General features: G+C 48.8%; 1 protein-coding gene across 2 annotated transcripts in view; it reads right to left on the reverse strand.

The window, feature by feature from the left end:
• The window catches only part of STARD8 (StAR related lipid transfer domain containing 8), a 63,698-nt gene extending 39,976 nt beyond the window's left edge, over positions 1–23,722 (reverse strand). For both annotated transcript variants that reach the window (XM_081041924.1, XM_081041922.1), the window contains exons 1-2: positions 23,590–23,722; positions 15,696–15,729 (exon numbers count right to left, since the gene is read on the reverse strand). In XM_081041924.1, the coding sequence (XP_080898050.1) occupies positions 15,696–15,729; positions 23,590–23,625 (70 nt within the window). In that variant the 5' untranslated portion in view covers positions 23,626–23,722. The remainder of the gene's footprint in view (positions 1–15,695; positions 15,730–23,589) is intronic.
• Positions 23,723–24,392: the final 670 nt, after the last annotated feature.

The following is a 24,392-nucleotide window of genomic DNA, read 5'->3' on the forward strand; positions in this document are numbered from 1 at the left end:
CTTACCACAACCCTCTAAAGCAGGTACTGTCATCATCACCATCATTATCATCACCCCCATTTTACAGATGGAGAAACTGAGGGATGACAAATCTAGTGTAACTTGCTAAGTTCACACAGCTAGTAAATAGCGATGGCAGAATTTGAACCTTGAGGCTCTCCTTTCACCCATATCATGGCAGTCATCATCCTTACGCCACCGTCAAGTCCCATGAGCTCACATGTGTCTGTGTGCCAAGTATCCTGAAGGGGCAAGGGGGACAAATGTGGAGAAATCCTGGAGACTGAAGATGAACCCTGAAGCTTCGGCTCCAAGCAGGAAATGTCTTTGAAGTCGCTACCTTTATCTTAAACATCTACTCTAGGATACACCCATGTTGTTTTCATATAAAAATGAGTGTTTTTTTCTCCTTTAGGCCTCTGCCTTTTACCCCAGGGGTACCAGACACGTGGCACATGGCAGACCCTTAGTCCCTGAGAAGAGCTAACATTTCTGAAGCCCTTGTTGCATGAGGCAGCATTCTAAGCACTTTCCATGTGTGACTTAATCATCGTGACAACTCTATGAGGAGGCCTAATTATTACCATCGTTCTCATTTTTAGTGGGAAAACTGTAGCAGAGGAGTTAAGCGATTCGCCCATGGTCGAAGGTTTGGAAGTGACACTAGGATGGAAACCCAGACAGCCTGTCGGCCTTGGCTAGTGACCATTATACATACTGCCTCTCAGAAAGCAACAGAACCTCTTACCCACACATCCCCACCACTTTGCACCAAGATGATTGAGTAGGTTCTTCGCAGAAGCAAGCCTTATTCTAATGAGGTGAGCGGCAACTTGAGGGCTGAGATGTAGCGCCTGTCCCCCAACTCTCCCTTCCCCAGATCGATGCATAGGGCTGGTGACCTCCATTCAAATGTGGTGACTGACTGCTTCTGGCTTGTGGCAATCTCTTGGACCCAGCACTTCACACAGGGGTCCTCTGCCACCCTCCATGGACAAGACCTAGCTTCAGAAATGGCTGTCCGTCCATGTACAGAGACAAGTCCACACTTCTAAGGTTGACATTCAAAGTGCTGCACAGGGTCACCCAACCAAATCAGCCGGCATTCCTGAGACTTCATTAACTTAACGTCATTACCTTCCGAGTGTGTTACATATGTTCTTCTCTCTCACAGAAATGCTCATCCTTATTTTGTCAGACCTATTTCACAAACACTTACATGGTGCCTTCAGTGTGTCTGGCAATGTTCTAAGCTCTTTGCACGTTTGAACTTATACACTTCTTCCAGAAACCCTGGAGGTACTATTACTCTCCCATTTTACAGATGAGGAAACTGAGGCACAAAGAGGCTAAGTTATTCACCCAATCTCTTGCACCTGGCAAAGTCCTACATACCCTTGTAGGCCTTCCTCTGAACAGCATAAGCCACTCCCTTTCTGGGGGCTCCCACAGCTGTTACGTCAGCAATGATTCCATGTTGAGTTTAGTTATCTATATGTCTTCCTACCCAACAAGAGTTTGAATTCTTTCAGGGCGGGGACTGTTTTATTACTGATGGCGTATCCATTGTTCAGGAAGCAGTTTGACACAGAGTTGCACTTAGGGAATATCTGTTAAAGGACTGAGTGAAGAGTGAGTGAGTGGCCCAGAAGCAGCCTTGACCAAACCAAGCGGTGGTTGAGAGATTTAGGGTTTTCTTTCCCTAATGTCACTGGAGTGGAGGAATGTAAAGATGACTCAATGACCCAGAATGACACGCAACCACAGGCAGTGAGGGAGAGAGAGAGAAGGCCCCGCCCACCCCATCCAGACTTTCATGTGGCTGGGCCTAACTTGGCACCCCCTGACCACTAAGCCATTTGGGTTGATGGGGCATCCAGAAAGCCACAAAAGTCACGGGCTCTGGGGTCCACTCTGGGGTCCGTTCTGGAGAACTGAGCTAACTGGCTTGTCTTGTTCTCTCAAAGGCCCCAATGAGTGTATCTGCAATGCAGGGGGTTGTATGGAAAAGAGCGAAGGGCTTAAATGTCACCCTAGGGAACTGGGGTTGCTTCTTTTGGCCTTGAACGTTCTGCTTCAGTATACTTGCTCTGTCCTTCCCTTGCTGGCCAAGTGCTCTTGGTGAAAAAGTAGAGGGGATTTGGGCTCAGTTCTGGTCTCGAGTTCTGGTTCCACCACTCAGTAAAAGAGAGAGAGAGGGAGGGAGGGAGGGAGGGAGGAAGAAAAGAAAGGAAGGAAGGAAGGAAGGAAGGAAGGAAGGAAGGAAGGAAGGAAGGAAGGAAGGAAGGAAGGAAGGAAGGAAGGAAGAAAGAAAGAAAGAAAGAAAGAAAGAAAGAAAGAAAGAAAGAAAGAAAGAAAGAAAGAAAGAAAAGCTGTGCAACCTTTGGAAAGTTACTGACCCTCAGTTTCTTCACTTAGAAAATGGAAATCTTTTTTCTGCCCTGCAAATCTTGAGATGACGGATGTGAGAACACGTTGTAAGTGGGAATGACCAGCTGCAGACAGAACAGCTGTGGGGTCTACCCCTTTCCAACTGAAGGCAGAAAGCTCTGAAAGCCGAGCATCAGCCTTCCCCGTCACCACCTGCGGTGTATGGCTATATACCCTCTTCTGGGCCTTGGGAAAATAGGAAGTCCTAGGCCCTCGCAGCCACGCCTTCAGAGGGCTGCCGTGTGTACAATAACAATGTACGTGCGTGTGGATTCTATGAGCTCCAGAGAAGGAGCTCCTAACTGTCGAAGCAGCCTTGGCTTTGAGCACCCATTTCCACACTTACTAGAGGCCAAACAGCACTTCTCTGGGCTTCCGTTTCCTCAATTCTTACATGGAGACCATAACACCTACCTCCCTAAGCCATTATGTACCTAGATAGATGACAAAAGCTTGGAAAAGACGCGCTTGTCATGGCCAATTTGCCCACCTTAGCCCTTCGTCCTGCCTGACCGCTTTCTTCTTGTCCTTACATCATGTTCTTGCATCTTGTCCCTGCTCAGTTCTGATTGCCACTGATTCTGCCTTTATCTGGGAAGCAGTTACAGCAGCGACCCCCAGCCGCTGGCCCCTCACCCCCAGCCCCTGGCCTCAGTACACACACCTGCACCCCAGTCAGAACTGGCAGAAGCCTCTCCTCCTCCTGCCATCACCTGTGTGGTGTAGCATGTACCCTGCAGTCTGGCCCAGGGGTCCAGGGCTCTGTCCATTTGAGCAGCTGGCCTTGCCATGAATAAAAGCTGCTTTTGTGTCAGAGGAGCAGTTTGCAGCTTGGGGGGGGCAGTAATCTGCCCCTTGTATCTCCACCGACTGGTGACTAGCAAGGAGGGCCAGCAAGATATGTATGTCAGTGGGCAGGCTTTCTTTGCATCAGTCACTTGGTATGTTCCCCTGGGATTCCAGGCCAGTCCCAGGAGAGCCCCCAGTGGCCCGGCCTCCAGGGCAGCCCAGCCTGCAGATGGAGGGTTCTCAGGGGACATCTGCTCCATCCCCCCGTGGTACAGTCGGAGGTCTGAGGCCCATCCAGGCACCTGGACGTTGCCCTCCACTATTTGTCCCTGCCTTGCCCTGCCCTGGAGAGTCTGTCTCACAGAGTTCTCTCTCATGGGGCCTGAATGGCTCAAGTGATCAGGTTTGAACAAGGGCTTCTAGAGAAGTCCCAAAGTTCTCTGGGGGAAAACTCCTGTCATTTCTCCTCCAAGGGGTGTCCTTAGGTAACCCAGGCCAAAGTCAGTCTGGAAACAAAAGGTGGCGAGGCACAGATTCTAAGATAAACAGCAGCATGCCTTGAGCACGTAGGGGCACCGACCGGAGCTGTGAAAGGGGCAGAGCACCAGGCCAGGGCCCTGCACTTCCTCGGCAACAATGGCTTGGAAGCCAGACTACCGTCCAGGAACCTGGAGAAGGAAAAGCCCTGTGGAAATGCTCACTGGGGCCCATCTCAAAGCGGATTTAACCCAGGTCAGCTGCATCCCCCCAAACGGAGACCTCAGAGACAGGGGGCTACATTCCTTGTCAAAAGATAATCCCAAACCCTGTGCAGAGAGAGGTGACATGAGGACAGGCCTTGTCTTATTGTCTGGAAGTTTGAGCTGGTCCCAGCAGGACAGAAGCATCCAAAGGGGCTGGTGACACTCAGGGCCCGTGGGCAGGGCCTCTGGGTAAGCTGTCCCTTCCTGCTGTTCACCCTCCTTTCCTAGCTGTTCTCTTCCCAAGCCTGGGTGCTGTGTGTTCCAGTTTAACCAAGGACCAGTTATTGTCCTCCGCCTGGTGGTGCCACCTGGACCCCACTCTGCCTTTGACCTGCTCGGTAACCTTGGGCATGTTACTTGCCCTTCCAGAGTCAATTCCTTCACCTGAGCATAAAAACGTTAGACACACTGTGAGGATAGCCTTGCAGACTGGGGGGGGGGGCAGCCTCAAGGCCCACCTTGGGGATGTTGGGGGAGGGGAGAATAAAGGAAGGCTGAGCCTGGTGGCTCCAGACCCCATCCCCACCCAACTTTGCTGAAATCAAAGCCATGCTCCTTTTTTTTTGTTTTATCTATTGAGGTTCCACATTGGATTCAGTTTTTGGGGGGAAATATTCACCTAAGACGAATTTAAAAGCCAATGGACTAGATATGTTCCCTTTACATCTAGGCCTCAGTTACCTTCTGAATGACCTACACGAGTAAAATGTTGAGAACAGTGCCCAGCACATAGCGATGGTGAGAGTAATAGCTGTCATTTATTAAGATCAACTATGTGCCAGGCCTTGTTCAAAGGCTGTCCCTGAGTCAACTTATTTGATCCTTCCAACTCTTTTGAAGAAGACACTGTTATTATCCTCATTTTACAGATAAGGACACTGAGGCCCAGAGAAGTTAAGCAAGTTGTCCAAGATCACACAGCACATGAAGAGTGCAACTGGGATTTGAATGCAGACACTGTGGCTCTAGGACCCTTCATCAGTACAACTATTGGCTCTCAGTACATATTTACTTATTTCTATTATTCCTGTGTTAGTTGTTATTTTCATTGGCACATGATGTCACTGTCACCTGTAAAATGGGCTGAGCTCACCTTGCACTGTGACTGTATACCTAAAATCAGATTACAGCTGTAGCACGGGTGCGCTGCTGCTCTAGCAGCCAGCCAAAGCTACACAGTGCTGTTGGGAACTTACAAGGTGACTGCATGTCCCGCGTGAGACAAGACTACTAATATGCTACATCCAGCACTTACTGACTATAAATGTCACCCTAGCGCTATAAATATCCTCCTTTCACCTGGCTTAGCCTGCCTTCTTCCCTTTTTTCTGCTTTTCTGGCCCCCTCGATTTCTCTCTTCCTCTCTCCCCTCTCCCCTTGCTCAGCAAGACTCGTTACAACTTGCTAAACCACAACCCTGGATTTCTTCTATTTCCACTTTCCAAGGGAATTTTGCAGCTGGTCCCAACAGCTTCTCCAGATTGCCCACCCCCTCTGGTCATGTTCATCTCATCCAGGACCCCACCCCCTTCCCAGGCTACTTCCCTGAACTTGAACCTTCTCAGCGCAGAGGCTTGCCGCTCCCTCCCTTTACTTGGCTGGTAGAGCCAGTCAATCCCTGGGCAAGTACCTTCCCTTCTCTGGATCTCAGTTTCTCTCAGTTTTCCCGTCTGTTAAAGGTTGAAGAGGAGTCACTGGACTAAACGATAGTTGAGGAGTCCCAGCTGTAAGTTCCCACCAGTTTACACCTGGTCTGTTGAGAAAATGAATTTTATTGGGCAGTTCCTCCTCTCTCTCTCTCTCTCTCTCTCCCCCCCCACATACACACACACACACGTGCACACATGCACACACACACACACAAGTATGCACAGGGAACTGTGAAAGTATTAGTTGGGGCCAGAATCTGAGGAAACGGAGCTGAGGGGGGTAGAGGGTGGGAGCAGTAGTTGCAGAATTTTCAAAGTGGAGCAGCATTTTGAAAGCCAAGTAACTTTTGTAAAGGAAGGTCAGAGAACTGTGTGCCCAGAACCAGGGCAGCAACAAAGCATGCCCCTCCACGTGTGGCACACCCCTGGGAATCAGCTGCACGTTCCCCAGCCAGCATTCACTTCCCCCCACTTGACTGTTCTGGACTAGGGTCAGGACTAGGGGCAATGGGGACGACCCAGGTGTGCCACGTTTCTGTTCTCCAGGTGCTTCCAGTCAAGTCACAGAGAGGAGCATGGAAATAAATAGGGCACCCAGTGTGGTTTCCAACCTGCTTTCGTTTCTTTCTTTGGTCCTTACAACAACCCTGTGAGATGGCAGGAGCGGAACTGTTATCCCATTGTACAGAACACAGGACTGACAGTCACAGAGGAGATAATTCACCCAAGCTGATCTGAGCAGTAAATGGCTGAGACACAGACCCAAGCGTTTAGCTTCCGGAGCCAGAGCTCTGTCCAAAGCATCTCTCTTTCCTGCATTTTCAACAGCTTGGACAACACAAGCCTTCTGGGAAGCTACAAAAAGTCCTCCTAACAGTGGCTCATTCAGGACAGTGGGAGTGAGGGGTTGTGGGACTTGGGCTCCTACAACCTGATGTTTTTGCTTAGAGAATGCGTGTTATTTTTCATCTATATGTGAAAGGAAAAAGCTCCAACACAAGGCAGAATGTGATCCATGCTATAAGACAGACACACAGTATCTTGGGGACTGGAAGAGGGGAGGAGATGGTATTTGAACTGAGCTTCGAAGAATGGGAAAGGTCCAAACAGCCTGCGATGGGGGCAGGGGCCTCCCAGCCTCCCAGAGCCTGCAGCAGTCAGCTTTGCAACTCAGCAGCTGTTGCTGACTTCTGAGGCCTGCCTAGAAGGAATTCTTCCTGAACAATTAGGTGCATGGAGTGGGCAGGATTTCCTGTTTTCTTTCCTTTCCTCTTTTATATTGTGAGCTACCTGGGCCAGAGCCCGGGGCTTGGGAAACACCTGCTCATTCACCCGCCCCTCACCTGGACTGTGAGCATGGATTGCTCTGGAGATGTCCAGCTGGGCCAGTCCAGCCAGACACGGGCAGTAGAAGCCATAGGAACGAGCAGACTTACCTAGAAGGGGGCCCCAGCCAGGCCCTCCCCACACCGCTTTCCACTGTTTCACTAAGGTCTAGGATTCAGTATCAGACAATCAGAGGACCAGATTGACCACATTTTTGAAACACCACATTTTTGGAAAATCAGTGTCAAACTCCTTTCCAGTTAAGAGTCACGTTACCATCCTGTGTAGGAGCTGGAAGGGCCATAGAGACCACCGTATGCAATCCCTTCGTGTTAATGATGGGGAAGTCAGGGCCCAGAAGGAGAAGACACTTGCTCAAGGTCACAGAGTGCGTTCCCATCCATATAAGTCATCATGCCTGGTTGTACTTTGGCCTCTGCTGACAAATGACCCTTGCTGAGAGCCAGGTTTCCAAGGGGCTTGTGGCAGACATGAGAAAGCAAGTACATCTGACCCTTCCATAACTCCTCCAGAATTTGCCCTCTGGCCGCACGTTGCCTCCCTGGAGTGCGGGTGGGGCTCCAGAAGCACAATTCAACATGGGCCCTCCCTATCCCAGAGGCCCAGGGGCTCATTCCTGAAGCCTCAGCTCCGGCCTTAATCTCAAATCAGTTTTTGGGACTGGAGAAAACATGTCCCCCTGGGCTAGGCATGGTGGTCATTTTATACTCATTTAATAACTATAATTTGTGTATTACCTGGGATCTTATAGAGCACTGTCCCTCCCCGTCGCACTTAGTCCCCGCAACAAGCCAGGAGTTGGGTATTTGGGTCCTCATCTGAAAATTGAGACCACTGAATCTCATAGAGGTGATCACACAGCTAATAAGGGACAGAGTCAGAATTCAGACCCAGGGCTGTCTGCCTTGTCCAGAAACTGAGCTCTTTCCACCAATTTAAAGCCACCTTTTTTGCTTCTTTCTTGGTAATGGATGGGTGGATGCGTGGAGGGAAGGATGAACCAGTTCCTGAGCATGCTCTCTGTGGCTGGCTCTGTGACAATACAGAGAGGAATGAGACACAGTTTGCACCTCAGGGAGCTCAATGTGTCAGTGGGTGCCTCTGAAACTTCTGCAGCAATGTACTCCCGCATGGCCCCATATCCCCCCTGCCACAGCCTTGAGGGGCTGGAGAAGCCCATGCAGCCGGCCACAGTGAGAAATTTCTTTGAAGTCTCCACTTTTACCTTACAATTCATGTGAATTTAGCATGCTCTTCCATAGCTATCTATGCTTGCTGTAATGTAAAAATGATGTTTTGCCCGCAGATCCTTCAGGGGAAACGGGCCATTGCAAGCAGATTCCTTTGAAAGCATCTTCCAGGAAGAAGTTGTGCTTACCTCTGGCCCAGGGGGGACACATAGCCCCCTTTGAGAAGGAAGAGGCAGTGGTAAGTTTTTGTGTGGTGCAAGTGTGGTTATTCTGCAAAACTAACAGTTTGGTAAAGAGGCTATGAGCATGTGTGCCTATAGAAGCGTCAGGGGTGGCCAGAGCTGTTTCCTTCAAGACCATGTTCCTTTGGCACCCTAATGATCCACATCTCTGCCCTGCCAACTAGCTGTGAATTGGCCCTGTTCTGCTGCCCAGAAACCAGAGCTGGAAAGGACCGATGGAGTTCTGGAACACGTTTTTTCTAAAAGGCCTTTGGCATTGGCCCTTTGGGTAACTGTGGTTGGGAAACAAGATGGCATCCACCTCCTAATGACAGAGAGCTGAGAGGAGAGAAAGCCAAGAAATCTCATAGCAGCTCATGCGGTGCGATGGAGTAATTACCCCGAGAGATATTTGGGGACTGAGAAAGCGCTGTCCTGCTTTTGCTGGCTTTCTTCAGACAAGAAGCATGTACTCTATGAAGCCTGAATGTTGTTCTGACATTTGCATGTCCTGTAATTAATTTATGTCTGTGTTTTTCCCTGATTTGAAAAGAAGGTTCTGAGTGCCAGCCTACTTAGATGATCCTCACGGAGACAAGAAAAGCGGCTTAGCCCTCCTCTTGGGCCATAGGTTAAAGGGAGCAGGGCATCTCTGGGGACCAGATGTGGTGATAATAGCCTGAGATCAAGGGGTGGCAGCCACAAATGGACAAGTGGCGCACGGGGGGGAGAGGGTTGGAGATTCTCAAAGGACTGCCCGTCCATCCTTAAGAGTCTCCTTTTGGCCTTTTTCTCTTTCCAAACCTTAGAGGGCTTTGTGTTTTGTTTTTCATAATGAGGCCATTCCCTTCCCCTGTGGAATGTACTCCCTGAAACCTCCTGCTCCAGGGGCATGTGGACACAGAATTGGAAGCCTCTGTTCTCAGGAGCTCCACTTCCTATGTTTTCATTTTCCTTCTCAAAACGCAAACCAAACCAACTCTTCCTGTTTCTGGGTTTGGGATGTGGAAGGTCACACAGCAGGGCCTCTCTAGCAAATAGGTCAGAAGGGGCCTTTGAAAGCTGCCCCTTGGCTGCCCTGCATGGGAGGAAGGCTGTCTGAATGGAACTTAGTTCTATGGAAAGAGGAGGAGGACACGGAGAAAGGCTGTGGGGAGGGAGCAGCTCCGCTCCTAACACCAGTTTGCCCCCCTTGACCTTTGCCCTTACCCCCGGCTGACCAAAGCCAGGCACCATGGAGCTTCCAGCAGCTGAGCTACTGATATTCAGCCACTCGTGACTTCCAGTTGGGAGTATGTTTAGGGAAGAGCCATGAGGACTGTAAAAAATCATTTTAGGAACTGAGGCTGTTCTGCACTGTAGGGAAGGACAAATTCTGGGGAGTACATTATACATTACTGGGGACTTGGGTTCTAGTCTCTGTGTCGCCACCAACGAGCTGTCTGCTCTTGTGCAGATAGTTCATCTACCTTCTCTGGGCTTCAGGTTCCCCAACTGCAATGAGCTACCAGGTCCCTTCCATCTCAGACTCTGGAAAATTCTAAATGCCAACAGATTAGTTCTAGGGAAGAAGGAACATGTGACTTCCATGAGACACCAAGGGGTAAAAATGGGGCCGTTGGGTGGAAGTTGTGAGGCAAATTCTGGCTCAACATAAAGAAGAACTTCCGACTCAGTATAGAATGAAAAGGGATGCTTGACCACACTTGGAGGGTTTGAGCCGAGCCTGAGTGGGCACAGATCAAAACCTCAGTACCAGGTTTGAAAACCACTGACCAACATCATCCTTAGGTGCCCTCCTGCCTTGAGAAATAGGGCAACCTCCACGTTCCAAACATTTGGTGGAATTGCACCATTGGCTGGACCTACCCGACCCTCCAGTTTCTGTCTCAAAACAGTTTGCCATCTGGAATGAGTAGGGGCTCTGTGGCAATCTGTAATCGCTAGTTCAGAGCTGGCATGATAGGGAAGAAAGTCTACTGAGAGGAAGAAGTTGCTAATGTGATTACCAGAATCTCTTTTGCTATGCCATCAAACCTAAAAGACAATCCTTGGCAAATTCATTGTTTATGTGAGGCCCCGTGCTTACTGTCTATGGCAGATACAGGAAAGAAAAAGGCAAATTCACAAGAGTGCGATGTGTTATAGTAGAAATATGGATAAGATGGGAAGGAAGGCCAGAGGACAGCTTGACAGGCCAAGCAGAAGGCTAGCAGAAACACACCCAGTGGAGAGCCCAATATGAGAGTTCATTATACATATAAAAAATAGTCAGTTGTCCCATGAGACTCAGAAATGTGGGGATGTACTGGGAGATGAAGCAAGGAAAAGATAGGTTGTTTAAGTTGTGAAGGACCTGACATGCCATTGCAAAGAAGTTATACTTTTACCAAAGGTAAGGAACAATCAAAGGTTTTGGATCATGGTCAGATTTTTTTCTCTTAAAGAGAGAACTCTGGCAGCAGCATGGGAGGTAGACTGGAAGGGAAAGCTTGGTGGCCGGAAGACGAGTTTGGAAGCCATAGCAGACATCCGTGCCAGAGCGGCTAAGGGCCAAGATGGAGGGCAGATTTAGGAAACATTACAGAGACGTTTCATGGGATGGCAGCAAATGAGAGACATGGAGGAATCCAGGTGATTCCCACAATTCTTGCTTGAGTGATTAGGTGGCTGATGGTACATCAACCAAGAAATAGAGTCCTGGAGAAGGGGAAGGTTTCCAAGAGCATGATGAAGAATGACGATCTGTAATGTCGAGTTGGAAGTATTCATGGGACGTCCTGGTGCAAGTGTCTTACAGCACTTCCCAGGTCTTTTCCAGGCCTGTCACTCCACCTGCAATTCCCATTCCCTCCCCTGTCCCTGGGTCACTGTCCCGTTCAAGCCAGGTCTTGCTCTGGTCTTCTGGATTGGCCCATGCTATGAAAATGGCCCACCAGGCTGTGCCTCAGAACACTTACCTGCTGTGCATCTACAGGTCTGGAAATCTTTTTCCCATCCCAGAGAACATCTTGAAATTGCCCTTTGCAATGACCGTATCCCCGCCTCTCCCTGCTTTCAATTCGACTCTGGCACAGGTGGGGGTGCAGGATGACACAGAGTCAGAGTACAGAGGACCTTGGTACCTTCTAGTTCAACCATCTCATTTTTCAGACAAGGAAACTGAGGCCCAGGGAGGGGAGACAACTAACTCAAGGTCACAGAAGGAGTTAATGTCAGAGCTGGGACTAGGTCTTGGAGTTCTCAACTCACAGTTCAGCGCGTTTTTGTCTTGTTGGAATTCATGGTAGATTATGGTTGAAAGATTTCCTGTCTCAAATGATAATCAATTCCAGATACCCACTAACTAAGTAGATCTTTCTACCATTCCAAGTTTGCCGGGTAAAATATCTGTCAAATGCTAGATAAGCTGGGCCCTGCAAATGTTCTTCATACAATAGCAAATGCTAACTGACCAGATCTGTCAAGAATCAGTTACAAGAATTATTTCAGCACTTTTGAAACAAAGGAAGTAAACTCAATTATTATCCTGATGATTTTCATAGCTCAGTATTTCAGTCTACTGCCCTCCTAAGCATTCAAAGTGATGCCCAGTAGCAACTGAAATAAATGCATTTAAATAAATGTATTTGTTTCTACTTTCTCCCTTTTAAACTGGTCTCCCTGCCCATCAGAGCTGGAGGGAGGGGTCTGGGGCAGCTGATAGACGAGACTGGTGCTGAGGCCAAGCGTGCAGCCAGGCTGGAGCCAGTTGGGTTGGGGAGCCGGGGCTCTTGTTACAGACCAACTACTACCCCCCAGGTTGCCTCAGCCACTTCAGCAGGAGCCCGGAGAGAAGCCGTGACCGGCTCCAGGCAACAAAAGGAGCTTTGTGAACTGGGAGCAAGGGGCCTCGGTAGGATTTGGTGCAAGGGAGGTGGGAGGGAAGGTCCGCAGTTTCCTCATCTCTGTGGTCTGCTGGGAAGGGGAGCTTCAGTAGAAGTGTGGGGTTTGGAAATCAGGGAACCATTGAATTCCAGAACAGCAACATACCTTAGGGGTCATGGAGACCAAACCATTCATTTTATAGCTGGGGACACTAAGGCCCAGAGAGGGGAAGGGATAGGGTGAAGGCCATACAGCTGGCAAAGGCAGGGCCAGAACTGAAAGCTAGAGCCTCTGGTTTCCCAGTCAATGTTCTCACTTCACTACCTGCACTTAAGCAATATGGTGTGAGGACTTGGAAAAAGTATAAAGTGATGTGGGGTGCCCGAGAGCAACTAGTGAGTGTTGGAATGAGCCCCGAATGCCTGAACCTCCTTCTGACCTGCTGGTGTGTGTTTTCCAGTGCTTGGTATTATTATATGCACGATATATGGAGCGATACACTGACATTTCAAATTGTGATAGACATATATTGGATTCAGTATGTATTGGGAAAGATGTAACTAGTATCACAAAGCTGGTTTCATAGGTATTACGGCTTAGAGGGAGGTTATTGTTCAAAATCAGGTTGACTTAAAGAAAAATAGTAAGCATATAATGGCATCGGATGAAGCGATGGCAAAAATTGTGAAATTGGTTCACAAATAAGGGAAATTTGGAAAACACTGTGCCAGCAGATTCTTGCGTCATGACAGCAAGACCGTCAAAGGTCATTCAGGTCATCCCTTGGGCCTAGGTGGACACTGCTCATGTTCTCCTCTGAAAACAGTGCTAAAGATTTGCTCTGTCAGTGAGACCAGTTAGGACGAAAGCAGCAGGGTGTCAGAGAAACCTTTGATTGACTGATCTTAATAGGAAGAAGATCACATATACAAATCACATGTCAGCTTTGAGTCAGTGTCACAGCTTTCTCTTCTCTAAGAAGTCCCTTCTTGGCCCTTTCCTCCACCATGTCTGTTCTACTATTCTGGAACTTGTAAAAACAGCACATACGAAAGCAACAGGCTCAAGGGGCACGCGAAACATTGAGGGTCACAGGTGCAGTTTCTTAAGATCATTCAACCATGAGTGGCACAGTCAAAATTGCATCCCAGGCCTCTTGACCCCTCAACTAATGCTTCTTCCACCACCGCCCCACAGTAACTTCTCCGTTGCCCTTTCTGCATGTTCCCCTCAACGCTGTCCCCACCCCAAATCAGGCAGCTCCAGCCTCCACTGAAGTGCTGTCTGGCACAGCTCACTTTCTTTAGACCTTCTGAACTCTCAAGGACCTAAGAAGCTGGTAACCTCAGTCACCTGCAAGAGGATGGCTGGGTGGGTGAGAGACGGGAGTGACACTTTATTTTTGTACTTTTTGAATTTTGAAATACGCGAACGCCTTTCCTAGTCCACAAAGAAATAACAAAACAAATCCAGAGTTCTGTTCCCTCCCTGAGCTAAATCTCAGAACTAATCACAGTTGTTCAGCACTTTGTTTTCAATGTATTGCCTCTTATGATTGAATTCCAGAGCAGCAACGTACCTTAGAGGTCACGTAGACCAAACCATTCATTTTATAATTGGGGACACTAAGGCCCAGAGAGGGGAAGGGACAGGGTGAAGGCCATACAGGGTGAATGCAATAAATTGCTCCATTTGATAAATGTGGACACTGATCCAGAGAGAGGACGTTCCTTGCCTGGACTCACACTGTGAATCATCATTAATAAAATTTGGGCTAAAATCCAAGCCCCCTGATCCCCAGTGCCTTGCTTCTTCCATTGCCACATCCACAAAACTCCTAATTTGTGCCTGATGGTCCTTGGGTTGGCCTGAAACAAAATGTTCATATTTGCCCTTAAATAGACATTTTCAAATTTTAACCTAAAGAATTAGCACAAAAACCTGTCCCAACTCAGCCCTGTAGGTGGCAACATCTTCTGCCTGGCCCCAGCCCCTAAAAGACATTCCTCTCCCCACTGGAAACCACAGACCACTCAGCCACCTGGTGCCCACCCTCCCAGGATTGAGCTCTGGCGAGTCAGCCTGGCACAGATAGTTTAATGAGGCAACTTAGCAGCTGCAAATGCATTCGTCTGGTGGGGGTTGGGGGGTCACTATTTCAGGGCCTTCAGGGGTTTCTCTTTAGCCTTTGCAGCTGGTGTCTCTGAAATGGAGAAGTTTGTCCTTCCCCCAGGATGGGCAGCCCACAGATCTTGTGCCCCCAGAAGTCTCTGTTGCAAAGCAGGAACTGTGCTCAGCAAGAAGCCCTGGAATGGTGGTAGGGGGAGGAGGCGGGGGGTGGAGAAGCAGATGTATGCTGTGTGCTGATCAAAGCAGTGTTCCTGCTTCAAAATAGGCCCCCTCTCATCTGCTGCCATGGCAATGCAAATAAACGCCTCGCCCCGCTGGCGCTTCTTCTTTTTTAGCAGCCACCACCCAAGAACTCAGGGGCCTTTGGTGGAAAAGTCCTTAGGAGGTCACCAGATCCCCTCTCTGCCTCCTGGTATGAAGGCCCAAACCAGCTCCAACTAGTTGGGGACCTTGCATAGGTCCTTAGCATGCCACTTGTCAATTGGTGCCTTTCTGTTTCCACATGACCCCCAACCTTAACTACCACCTAGGAATCATGCTCATTCAAGTCATGAGCTCATCCTGATGAAAAACTAGAGCCAATGGGAATGGCGGAGGTCAGGCTGGAGCCAGGAGGATGGCCTAGATGACCTCAGCCAAGCCCGGCGATGCCCGGAGTCAGGCTCTGGCAGTAAATTCGTTCCTGGCCAGTATCCTTTTCTCTCCCTCCCCAATGCAGTCATCTTCCTCTAGACAACTGGGTCCTCCTGGACAGAAGGGAGCTGCTCCCAGAATGCCATCCACTGGGCAGAAAGCAGACAAGCTCAAAGAAACTTGTCAGAGACAAAAAAGAGGACATTTTTTCCCCTCAAGGCTACATATATCCCCTCAATCCTAACTAAGCCTCTTGGAAGCCTTCCAGATAAAGCAAATGGTGGGAATACCACTGGTCCCGACTGTCAAATGTCAAGTCTCTTTTCATCCACTTACCTGTCCCATTTCCCAGCATACCTCCCACCCCTGGTATACTTCCCAGTGGAAAAAAAGACCTCTGAGAACAACGGAAGCATATGGATAGCTGCCACTTGCTGATAGCTCTTCAGGGACATCCTCCCCTGGCTCCCTGAGCAGAGAAAACCCTCCCTGCGAGAAATAAACCAGCTGTGCATGCTCACTCACTTCCAAAAGGCAAAGACCTAGGAGTCCACTAGAGGGAGACAGAGAGTGTCTTCAGATTCTGCATCTAGGCCATTGGCTGTACCGCCCAGGAATCAAATGAGCCACCCAACAGGAGCACGGAGAAACTGGTCCCATTGCATGCCACCAGTGTGCCCCACTTCACCCACTTACCGGCATTCTTCCTCCCCCGCCGCAACGGGAAGCACTGCAAAGGAAACAGAGGAGAAATCAGACATTGCAGAGACCCATACAAAGTCGAAACTGGAAGGAATCTTTGAAGTCAGCATGTTCAATCAATCCATTTTACAGAAAGACACACTGAGGCCCACAGCAAAGGAAAATAAAATACAAGTAGGGAGCAAGTGGGATCTAGAAGCCCAGACTCCTGACTGCCCGCTCCATAATACTTTCTTCCACTTCATTGGCAGATTCCTCTGGTTTACTTCACTCTCACTGAAAAGGGAGCACCCCCAAGTCAGGGGATTGAAGAGTCTGCACAGTTCACAAAACTGTTCCAAGACCTGCCAGTAAGGATTATCAAAACATCGGTCAGCATTGGCTTGGCCCATACCACCCTTGGTATAGCATCAACCAGGTTAGAAGCACGGTGTGTTGGTGGAATGAGCAGTATTTAGAATTGGAAAAGTCAAGTTCAGGGTCACCTTCTTCTACTTACTGATTATACGATATTGGACATAACCTCTTGAGCCTCAGTTTCTGCATCCATAAGACTAAGATAGTAATAATCCCAACCTCACAAGCTTTGTGAGAAATTAATGCACCTGAAAGTACTTTTCAAAATGCTAAAGCACATTGTAAATTCAGTCATTCAACAAATATTTATAGAGCACCAACGGTCTTCCAAGCACTATGCTACACACTAAGGATATAGCAGTGATCAAGATAAGGTCCCTGTCCTCATGGAGCAGGGACAAACAATAAACAGCTATACAAATAACTAAGGACATTTCAGACATCACTAAGAACCAAAAGGAGAAACTTTGTTTCACTTATGTAGATCTTTCCTTCTTTCCTTACTTTTTTTTTTAGTTTTTAACATATAGATTCTATATATGCTTTGTAATATTTCTAAGTATTTCAATTCTTGAAGGTTGTTCTTTTTATGGTATTTTCTTCAAAATCATTTGTATATTCCAAGTTTACATAGCTAGTACATAGAAATAAGATTCATTCTCCACGTGTTGATATTGACCTTGTAACTTAGGACCTTGCTAAACTCATTCGTTCTAAAAATTGCTTTACAGACTCTTTGGGATTTTGTACATAGATTATCATGTCTGTGAATTGGGGCAGTTTTATTTCTTCTTCCCTCCCCCATCAAAATGCTTTTTATTTCTCTTTTTGGCTATTGCCCTAGCTAAGGCAAGGAATACATTTTATAAAACAATGTATTTGAACTTCCATTTCCAGAACAACATTGAGTGGAAATACTTTTCCCTATGCTTCCCACTAAGTACAACTAAAATCTAAGAACAATGTAAATGTAAAACAAACATAATAAGACTCTGAAGGGGCAGCCGGTTAGCTCAGTTGGTTAGAGCGCGGTGCTCTTAACAACAAGGTTACGGGTTCGATCCCCACATGAGCCACTGTGAGCTGCGTGCTCCACAACTAGACTGAAACAATTACTTGACTTGGAGCTGATGGGTCCTGGAAAAACACACTTAAATAAATAAAATGTTAAAAGGAGAAGGATAAGAAGAAGAAGAAGACTCTGAAAAGTAGAGAGAAAGTAGTTCAGGACCTTGAACCTGCAGAATGACCTGGAAGTGGATTTCCTGGGCTTTTTGTCTAAGACATCCCAGACTATACGCTGGAAAAACTGGAAACACAAATAGGCACAAAGCTTCAGGGAGAGCCTGCTCTCTCTAGCCAAAGGGCCAGGAAAGGGGAAAGCCTAACAAGACAGAAGACTTGTAGACCATAGCTGACCTACAACTGTCAATTCTCACCCCCATCAGAAAAGGCCAGTTAGGGAGCACATTTCTCTCCTTCCTTCAGGGTCATTGTAAAAGGCCCAGTGGAGAGGCAAGACTTTCATCCCAGTCTGGAGGTCCAAACCCCACCTCTCATACACACACACCATGGTGTCAGTGGAGATGGCGTGAGAAGCAGTAATGAGGCGTCCTTTCCAGCTAGGTGGTGTAGGCAGAGGCCTCGTGCAAAGCCTGGATTTCCACCTCTGCACGTTTGTCCATAGGAGACTAACTCAAAAGAGGCAAGTCAGTAACTGTACATCCGCCTCACCTGGGAGGAAGGCTGTCACACCACCTCGTTTGCTCAGGCTGGAATGTCACAAGGTGTCTGGAGACAGTCTGAGGTTTTGTATTTGGTTCTCTCTTTTGTAACATATTCTTTTGTCTCTTCATTTTGCTTGACTCTCTGCCTTGGTTTCTGTGCATTAGATGCTACTAGCTCTCCCAGTCTTGTGAAGAAGGGGCCTCATGTAGGAGGTGAACCTTGTCATTCAACTGTGCCCTAGCTCTTGGTTGTCCCTCAATCCTCTGTGATTGTCCTAGCAGCTTATTGTATTTTCAATAGCTCCCAGAAGAACGAGAAGGGTCTCAGTCAGCACCTAGATGCAGGCTGATTGGAGGCCAGACCCTTGGGCAGCAGCTTTTAAAATATGCAGATACCTACAGTCCTGTGGGCCCAACCTTGGGTAAACCAGATGGTCTGGAGGTGTCCCCTGGGTACCTGAGGCAGTTGAAAAAAATCATGGCTCCAGACCAGTGTACAAAGATGCCATCCCCAAAAGGGACAACTCGATAAAAACAGGATGAGGTAGAGTGTTAGGGTAGGAGGAACAGGGGGATTGCTTTAGAAAGAGTGGTCAGAAGAAATCTCTCAGAGGAGCGGAACGTTGAGCAGAGGCCTGAATGACAAGAAGGGACAGCAATGTGACGATAGGGATATAGAACCTTCCAGTCAGAGGTTGAAGAGAAAGGCAGGGGCCAAATTCTGCAGGGCTTTGAAGGCCAGGGTGAGGGTTTTGGCTTTGATTCAAGTGACAGTAAGTTGCCAGTGGAGGGTGCAGTGCAGGAGAATGACAAGATCTGATTTCCACCTTAGAAAGCTCATTCTGGCTGCTGTGTGGGGGATGGGTTGTGGAGCTGGAGTAGAAGCAGGGGTCTCTTAGGAGGCTTTTGCAGTAGTTCAGATAAGCAAAGACAGTGGCTTAGTCTAAAGCAGTAGTGGTAGAAATGTTAATTCAACAGTTAAGAAGGAAAGAAAGGGTTCTTCTTAGAGATAGAAGGGTCTTCACGCCTATTCTCCTGCCTTTATGAGGCCAGCTTCTAAACCAACAGAAAAGTTATCAGGAAAAGAGTTTGCCACAGTTTTTCTAATTAATCTCTCTTACCCCATGAACAATGATTGCCACACCAGGTGCAGACAACAATGATTTTTAATCCTAGGAGATTAGGTTCAGTCCTAGATCACCCTAAAATGACTAAAGGTCAGAGCCACCCTTGTAGACCACAAGACGACATGGTGAATGTTCAACCTACAATCGGCTCCAGGAGAGAGGAGGGGTAGGATGTGATCCCCGGCTGTTCATTGACAAGGCCCTTGAGGGATGTTAGTGTGGGGGAAATGGAAAATTCTGGAATGAGATAGGTGTGAAAATAGGAGAAAGACCAATCGAGAGAGACAGCTGTGAAATTACAGCTGTCTACAGAGTTACAAAGTGGACCTATTTTGAATTAAGCAAGTCAATATAATTCTCAGTGGTCAACAAAAGGGGAGTAAAAAGAAAGGATGAGGTAGTGGGAGAGAAGAAGGAAGCAGGCCCCTGTGTGGTTGTAGAAATTAGGAGATGAACTGACCAGTGGGACAGACTGCCACTCTGCAGTCCTCTTCTATTGATATTAAATTCCCTCCTCTCCCACCCTACCCCCCAACCCATCATAGGTATAACAGAATTAAAGATAGTTCAGGAGCTAGTTAGGGTTTAAATTGACACAGGGATTTACAGGTTACAAATAAGTGACTTTGTTTGACTGTCACAAACAGTCTGCGTGATAGGTTTTATTATCATCATGTGACACATGGAGGAAATGAAGCCTGGAGAAGTGAAAAGACTTATCCAAGGTCACACAGTTAGTAAATTTCAGAACCAAGTTTACACTTTAGGCCTATGAGGCTCCCGTTTTTATGGCTTCCTGTTCTTTTCTCTCTGTGGTCCAGGATAACCTTTGGACCCTGCTCCTGGCAGTCTTTCGGTAACTGAGAGGGTCACAGGGAAAAATGAAGCATGAGCTTTTGCATCAGACAGTTCTGCTACCAAGTAAGGGCTCTTTGTGTTTCCTGATTGCAGAACATATTCTTGTCACTTGGGGGTTCTGAACCCAGGAGCCAGGAGTCCAACACTTACAGAGACAGCCATTCTGGAAGAAGACCAGAATTAGTGGTGACAGTCTTCCCATCAAGTGGGTCATTCATTCACTCACTATGACCTTCCTCAGGGTCATTCCCTGTGTTGGGTACTCAGGGGTTCCGCGAAATTAGGCATGTTCCCTGCCCTGAAGGAACTCACAACTGAGTTGGAGGTAGGGGTAGGCCACATGCAGAAAGCATCACAATTGCATGTAGGTGCTATGGGAAAGCATAAAGCCTTGTGGAACTGAGCAGGGGGAGGAAGTAGTTACTGGGCATGCAGGTGTATTGTCACGAGGGCATTCGTGAAGGAAGCAGCATTTGGAACAGGCCTTGAAGGATAAGTAGCTTGGCTGGCAGAAGGAAGAGCACAGAAAAGGGCAAGGAGGTGTGGAGATGTGTGCTTTGAGGAACTGTGCATAGTCTGGCTACAGACAGAACACCAGACAGACAGGAAGAAATGAGTCTGGAGCAGCAGGTAGGGCCCAGATCACGAAGGACCCTGTTGGTCACATGAAGGAACTCGAACCTTATCCAGAGCTCAGTGGGGAGCCACTGAAGAGGCCTAAACAGTGGAGTAACAGAGTCGGATTTATATTTCAGACTGTTTCTGTGTGTGTTGAGTAAAGAACAGATTGGGAATGGGGGTTGGAGAGGTTAGGCAAAACTAGAGAAGAGGAGGCCAGAGCAGATTGGGGCAGTGGTCTTTGGGATAGAGAGGAGGGGACCAAAATATGAACTATTCACATAGTAAAACCCAAGTCAGTGACGGGATGTGGGCGGACGAGAGAGGAGTCAAGGATGAGTTCAAGGTTTCTGTCCTGGGCAACTGGGTGTTACCTGAAGTCAGGAACAGAGGGAAAGGTGTGATGGAGGAGGCAGGGACCCCGGGAGGTCTTCCTTTTGTAAGGAATCTCATTTGGACCTGTTGGGCTTGAGGGATTTGTGGAGCACCCGCCCAGAGCAGTGGAGTAGGTGCTATGGTAGACCCGCACGAGCAGAGCTGCACAGAAGCGCATCCCTGCCCTTTAGGAGCCTGGAGTCTAGGGGCAGATAGAGTGGTCAGATAGTAAAAGACAGATCAGGAATTTCTGAGAGAAAAAGGGAATCATCTTGAAAGAGTGCAAAAGAGAGAGCCAGAGCCAAAAGGGGGGTGGCGACAGAAAGCTGCTTGCTGCGTGAGAAGTTGGGAGGTCTAAGAGGGGTGTCTCAGAGAGAAGCTGCAAATGCTACTGACAGGTTTTGTCCAGGCCTGAGGAGTCCCCAGCCATGGTGGCTGGACGGAGCTCGTTCTCCCCAGCATCCTCTCTGCTCAGCCTGCAGCCTCTCCGAGCAGCCCTTGGCCCTGCCATCTGTGGGCAAGCCTACAGAGATTCTCTTCCCTTCCTTGCCTACTTTCTCTGCTTTCCCCTTAGCTCCTGGCCAGCGCATGGCCACAGGCCCAAGCCTGGGGCCAGTCACGAGAGCACGTTCTTCACATTCCTGCCTCCCCCAGCCCTCTCAGTTGAGCTACACACAGCCCTATTCAGTGCCTGACCCTCCCTTCCTCCAGAGTGGGCTCTCACCGCCCCCAGGCCGAGCCCATGTTTTGCCAACACAGACTATGGCCACTGTGGGAAACGGGCTCCTGGGCCCCTCAAAAGCTGGCTCTTCTGTCTCTTGGGGTCTCTCTGCTGGGTGGGGGTGCAGTGGGTGTGGCCACTTGTGTGCGAAGGAGTATGTGTGTGTGTTCTATGCACTCAGCCAACCCCTCTGGGCTAGGCCTAGAATAGGGGCTGTGTTAGGCTGAACACACGGGTACATGAGACACAGGTCGGGTCTTTAGAGGAGCTCACAGCCCAGGGTAGAGACAGCCAGGTACGTGGAGGCCAGTTTGTGGATTGAAGGCCCATGCAGTGGCTTGCTGATAGTAGCATGCTGCAGCCCAGAGGGACACCAATCTGTTCCCTGGAAAGGGCAGAGGACACCTGGTTTAGAGTAGGACCGGGTACACCACAGCCTGGGGCCTCACCATGTACCTTTGACCAGCTCTTTGCTGGGCTTCACACTTGTTCCTATAATCATAGGTGGGTCCCTGGCAATTCTCAACCTTCCATCACAAGGAAAAGGGGGAGGGACAGCCCCAGCCAGGAAAGGGTCATGGAAGAAAGGCCTTCCATAAGGTCTTTATAGAATGCAGAGTCTCGGAGCGCCTTTTCAGGAATCCCCAGAGGGTCTATCTCCTTTTTTTTTTTCAATTTAATGGGGTGACAATCGTTAGTGAAATTACATAGATTTCAGGTGTACAATTCTGTATTACATCGTCTATGAATCCCATTGTGTGTTCACCACCCAGAGTCAGTTCTCCTTCCATCACCATATATTTGATCCCCCTTACCCTCATCTCCCACCCCCCACCCCCCTTACCCTCTGGTAACCACTAAACTATTGTCTGTATCTATGAGTTGTTGTTTCTCATTTGTTTGTCTTGTTCTTTTGTTGTTTTTGGTTTATATACCACATATCAGTGAAATCATAGGGTTCTCTGCTTTTTCTGTCTGACTTATTTCGCTTAGCATTATACTCTCAAGATCCATCCATGTCGTCACAAATGTTCCTATATCATCTTTTCTTACCGCCGAATAGTATTCCATTGTGTATATATACCACAACTTCTTTATCCATTCATCTATCGAAGGACATTTTGGTTGTTTCCATGTCTTGGCTACCGTAAACAAAGCTGCAATGCACATTGGAGGACACGTGTCTTTATGGATAAATATTTTCAAATTTTTTGGGTAGATACGCAGGAGAGGGATTGCTGGGTCAGGGTCTATGTCCTTTGTCCCCTCTCTGAGGGTACGAGCTGTCCCTACTGTCTTGGAGTGTGGGGCCTCTCAGACGGCAAGACCTCCTGTCTACCCACCAGGACTAACATGGTCTAATACCCACTACCCCACCCCCAAAGACTATGTGACTTGCAGCCTCAGGAATGCTGATCTGCATATCACTTTATAACTCACCTCAGGACAGAAAGTCCTCCTGCCTTGGACCCTTGGCACCTTAATTCCCTCCTGCCAGCCCTGGCATAGCCTCCTTTCCACCTCCCCCACTCCTCACTCCTCACCAGGCCCACAGGGCTGCTCCAGGCCCTGCTCCTTGCCTTTGGGCCCACTGTCCTCCCCGCCTCCACAGCAGGGCCTCGGAGGAGAGCCAGGGAGCAGCTGCAAGCCCCAGGGGTTCTCCGGATAATCTCAGGAATGTCCTATCCCAAAGACTTGACTTTCCCACTGGCCCACAGGGACCCTCCTTCCTGCCCAGAGCTTGGGAGTCCTTCCAGGAGAGGGGCCTTGGACGGGTGAGAGCAGGAAGGGACTGGAGGGGAGGGAGACAGTGGTTCCAGGGTAGAATGGCACTCTTCTCCAGACTCTGAGCTGGTTTGACCAGGGGAGAAGAGAGCAGGATAGGAGGAATCACAACCCACTCCCTGAGCCTCTGGGTCGTGACATCCGTGTTTCCTACCGTCTTTTTACTTCCACAGGATGTCCCCAATTCTAGGCGCTCAAAGGCAGGTAAAATTTCTCTTTATGTTGGATGAGGAAACTGAGGGCACAAGCCATGGGCCCAGACTCATGCAGAGCAAGCCATCAGCCTCCTCAAATGTAACTCACATGTACCGAGCACCTACTGTGTGGCAGGTCCTTTCACACGTCATCGTTTCCATCAATTATGAAGTAGGGAATACTGTCGCTGTGTTCTGGATGAGGAAACTGAGGCCCAGAGAGGGAAAGAAGAGGCATTCTTCTTTCAAGCTCCCAGGGTGACCCAGGCTGGGGAGAGAGGAAGGGCCAGGGAAAGTCAGCTCACACCCATTTCCAGGGCCTCAATCCCCATTCCCCAAGTGCAGGACTTCCTTTTCTCTGCCCCTTGGCAGACCCAGCCTTGGAACAACTGGTCCAACTGGACTCCAAGGTCCCTGGCCACAGCAGCAGCTCAGAGGTGGGCCAGAGGGATGGGCTCAAGGAGTTCCACTGCCCCACGCCACTGTGAAACCTCTGACCCCACATGCCAGCCCAGGCCACCTGGCCTGCTGCTCCCTGTGATTGTTTCTAGTGACTTGGCAGTGCAGCCCAGGGCCTGGCTTGCAGAACTTCCCAAGCGTCCGGCAATTCTCAGGCCCTAGGGGCCGCTGGGAGGACTGGCCTCCAGCACACTTGTTTCCCTGAGCCTAGGCTCCCCTTCCCTCCCCAAGGACCTTGAGTGGAAATCACTGACATTTTGGGAGCAGTTTTTTTTCTCACTTGGCCTGAAAGTTCAAAGAAGTATATATGAAATATGATAAGAGAAAAATCAGTCTAGCCCCCTCATTTTATAGGTGAAGAAACTGAGGCACAGATCACACAAACACAGTGATTAAAGCATGGATTTTAGACCTAGATGACCTCAGTTTAAAAACCCAGGTTCATCACTTAAGAGCTGTGTGACCTTGGA

This window comes from Rhinolophus hipposideros, assembly GCF_964194185.1.
Source record: "Rhinolophus hipposideros genome assembly, chromosome: X".
NCBI classification, from domain to species: domain Eukaryota; kingdom Metazoa; phylum Chordata; class Mammalia; order Chiroptera; family Rhinolophidae; genus Rhinolophus; species Rhinolophus hipposideros.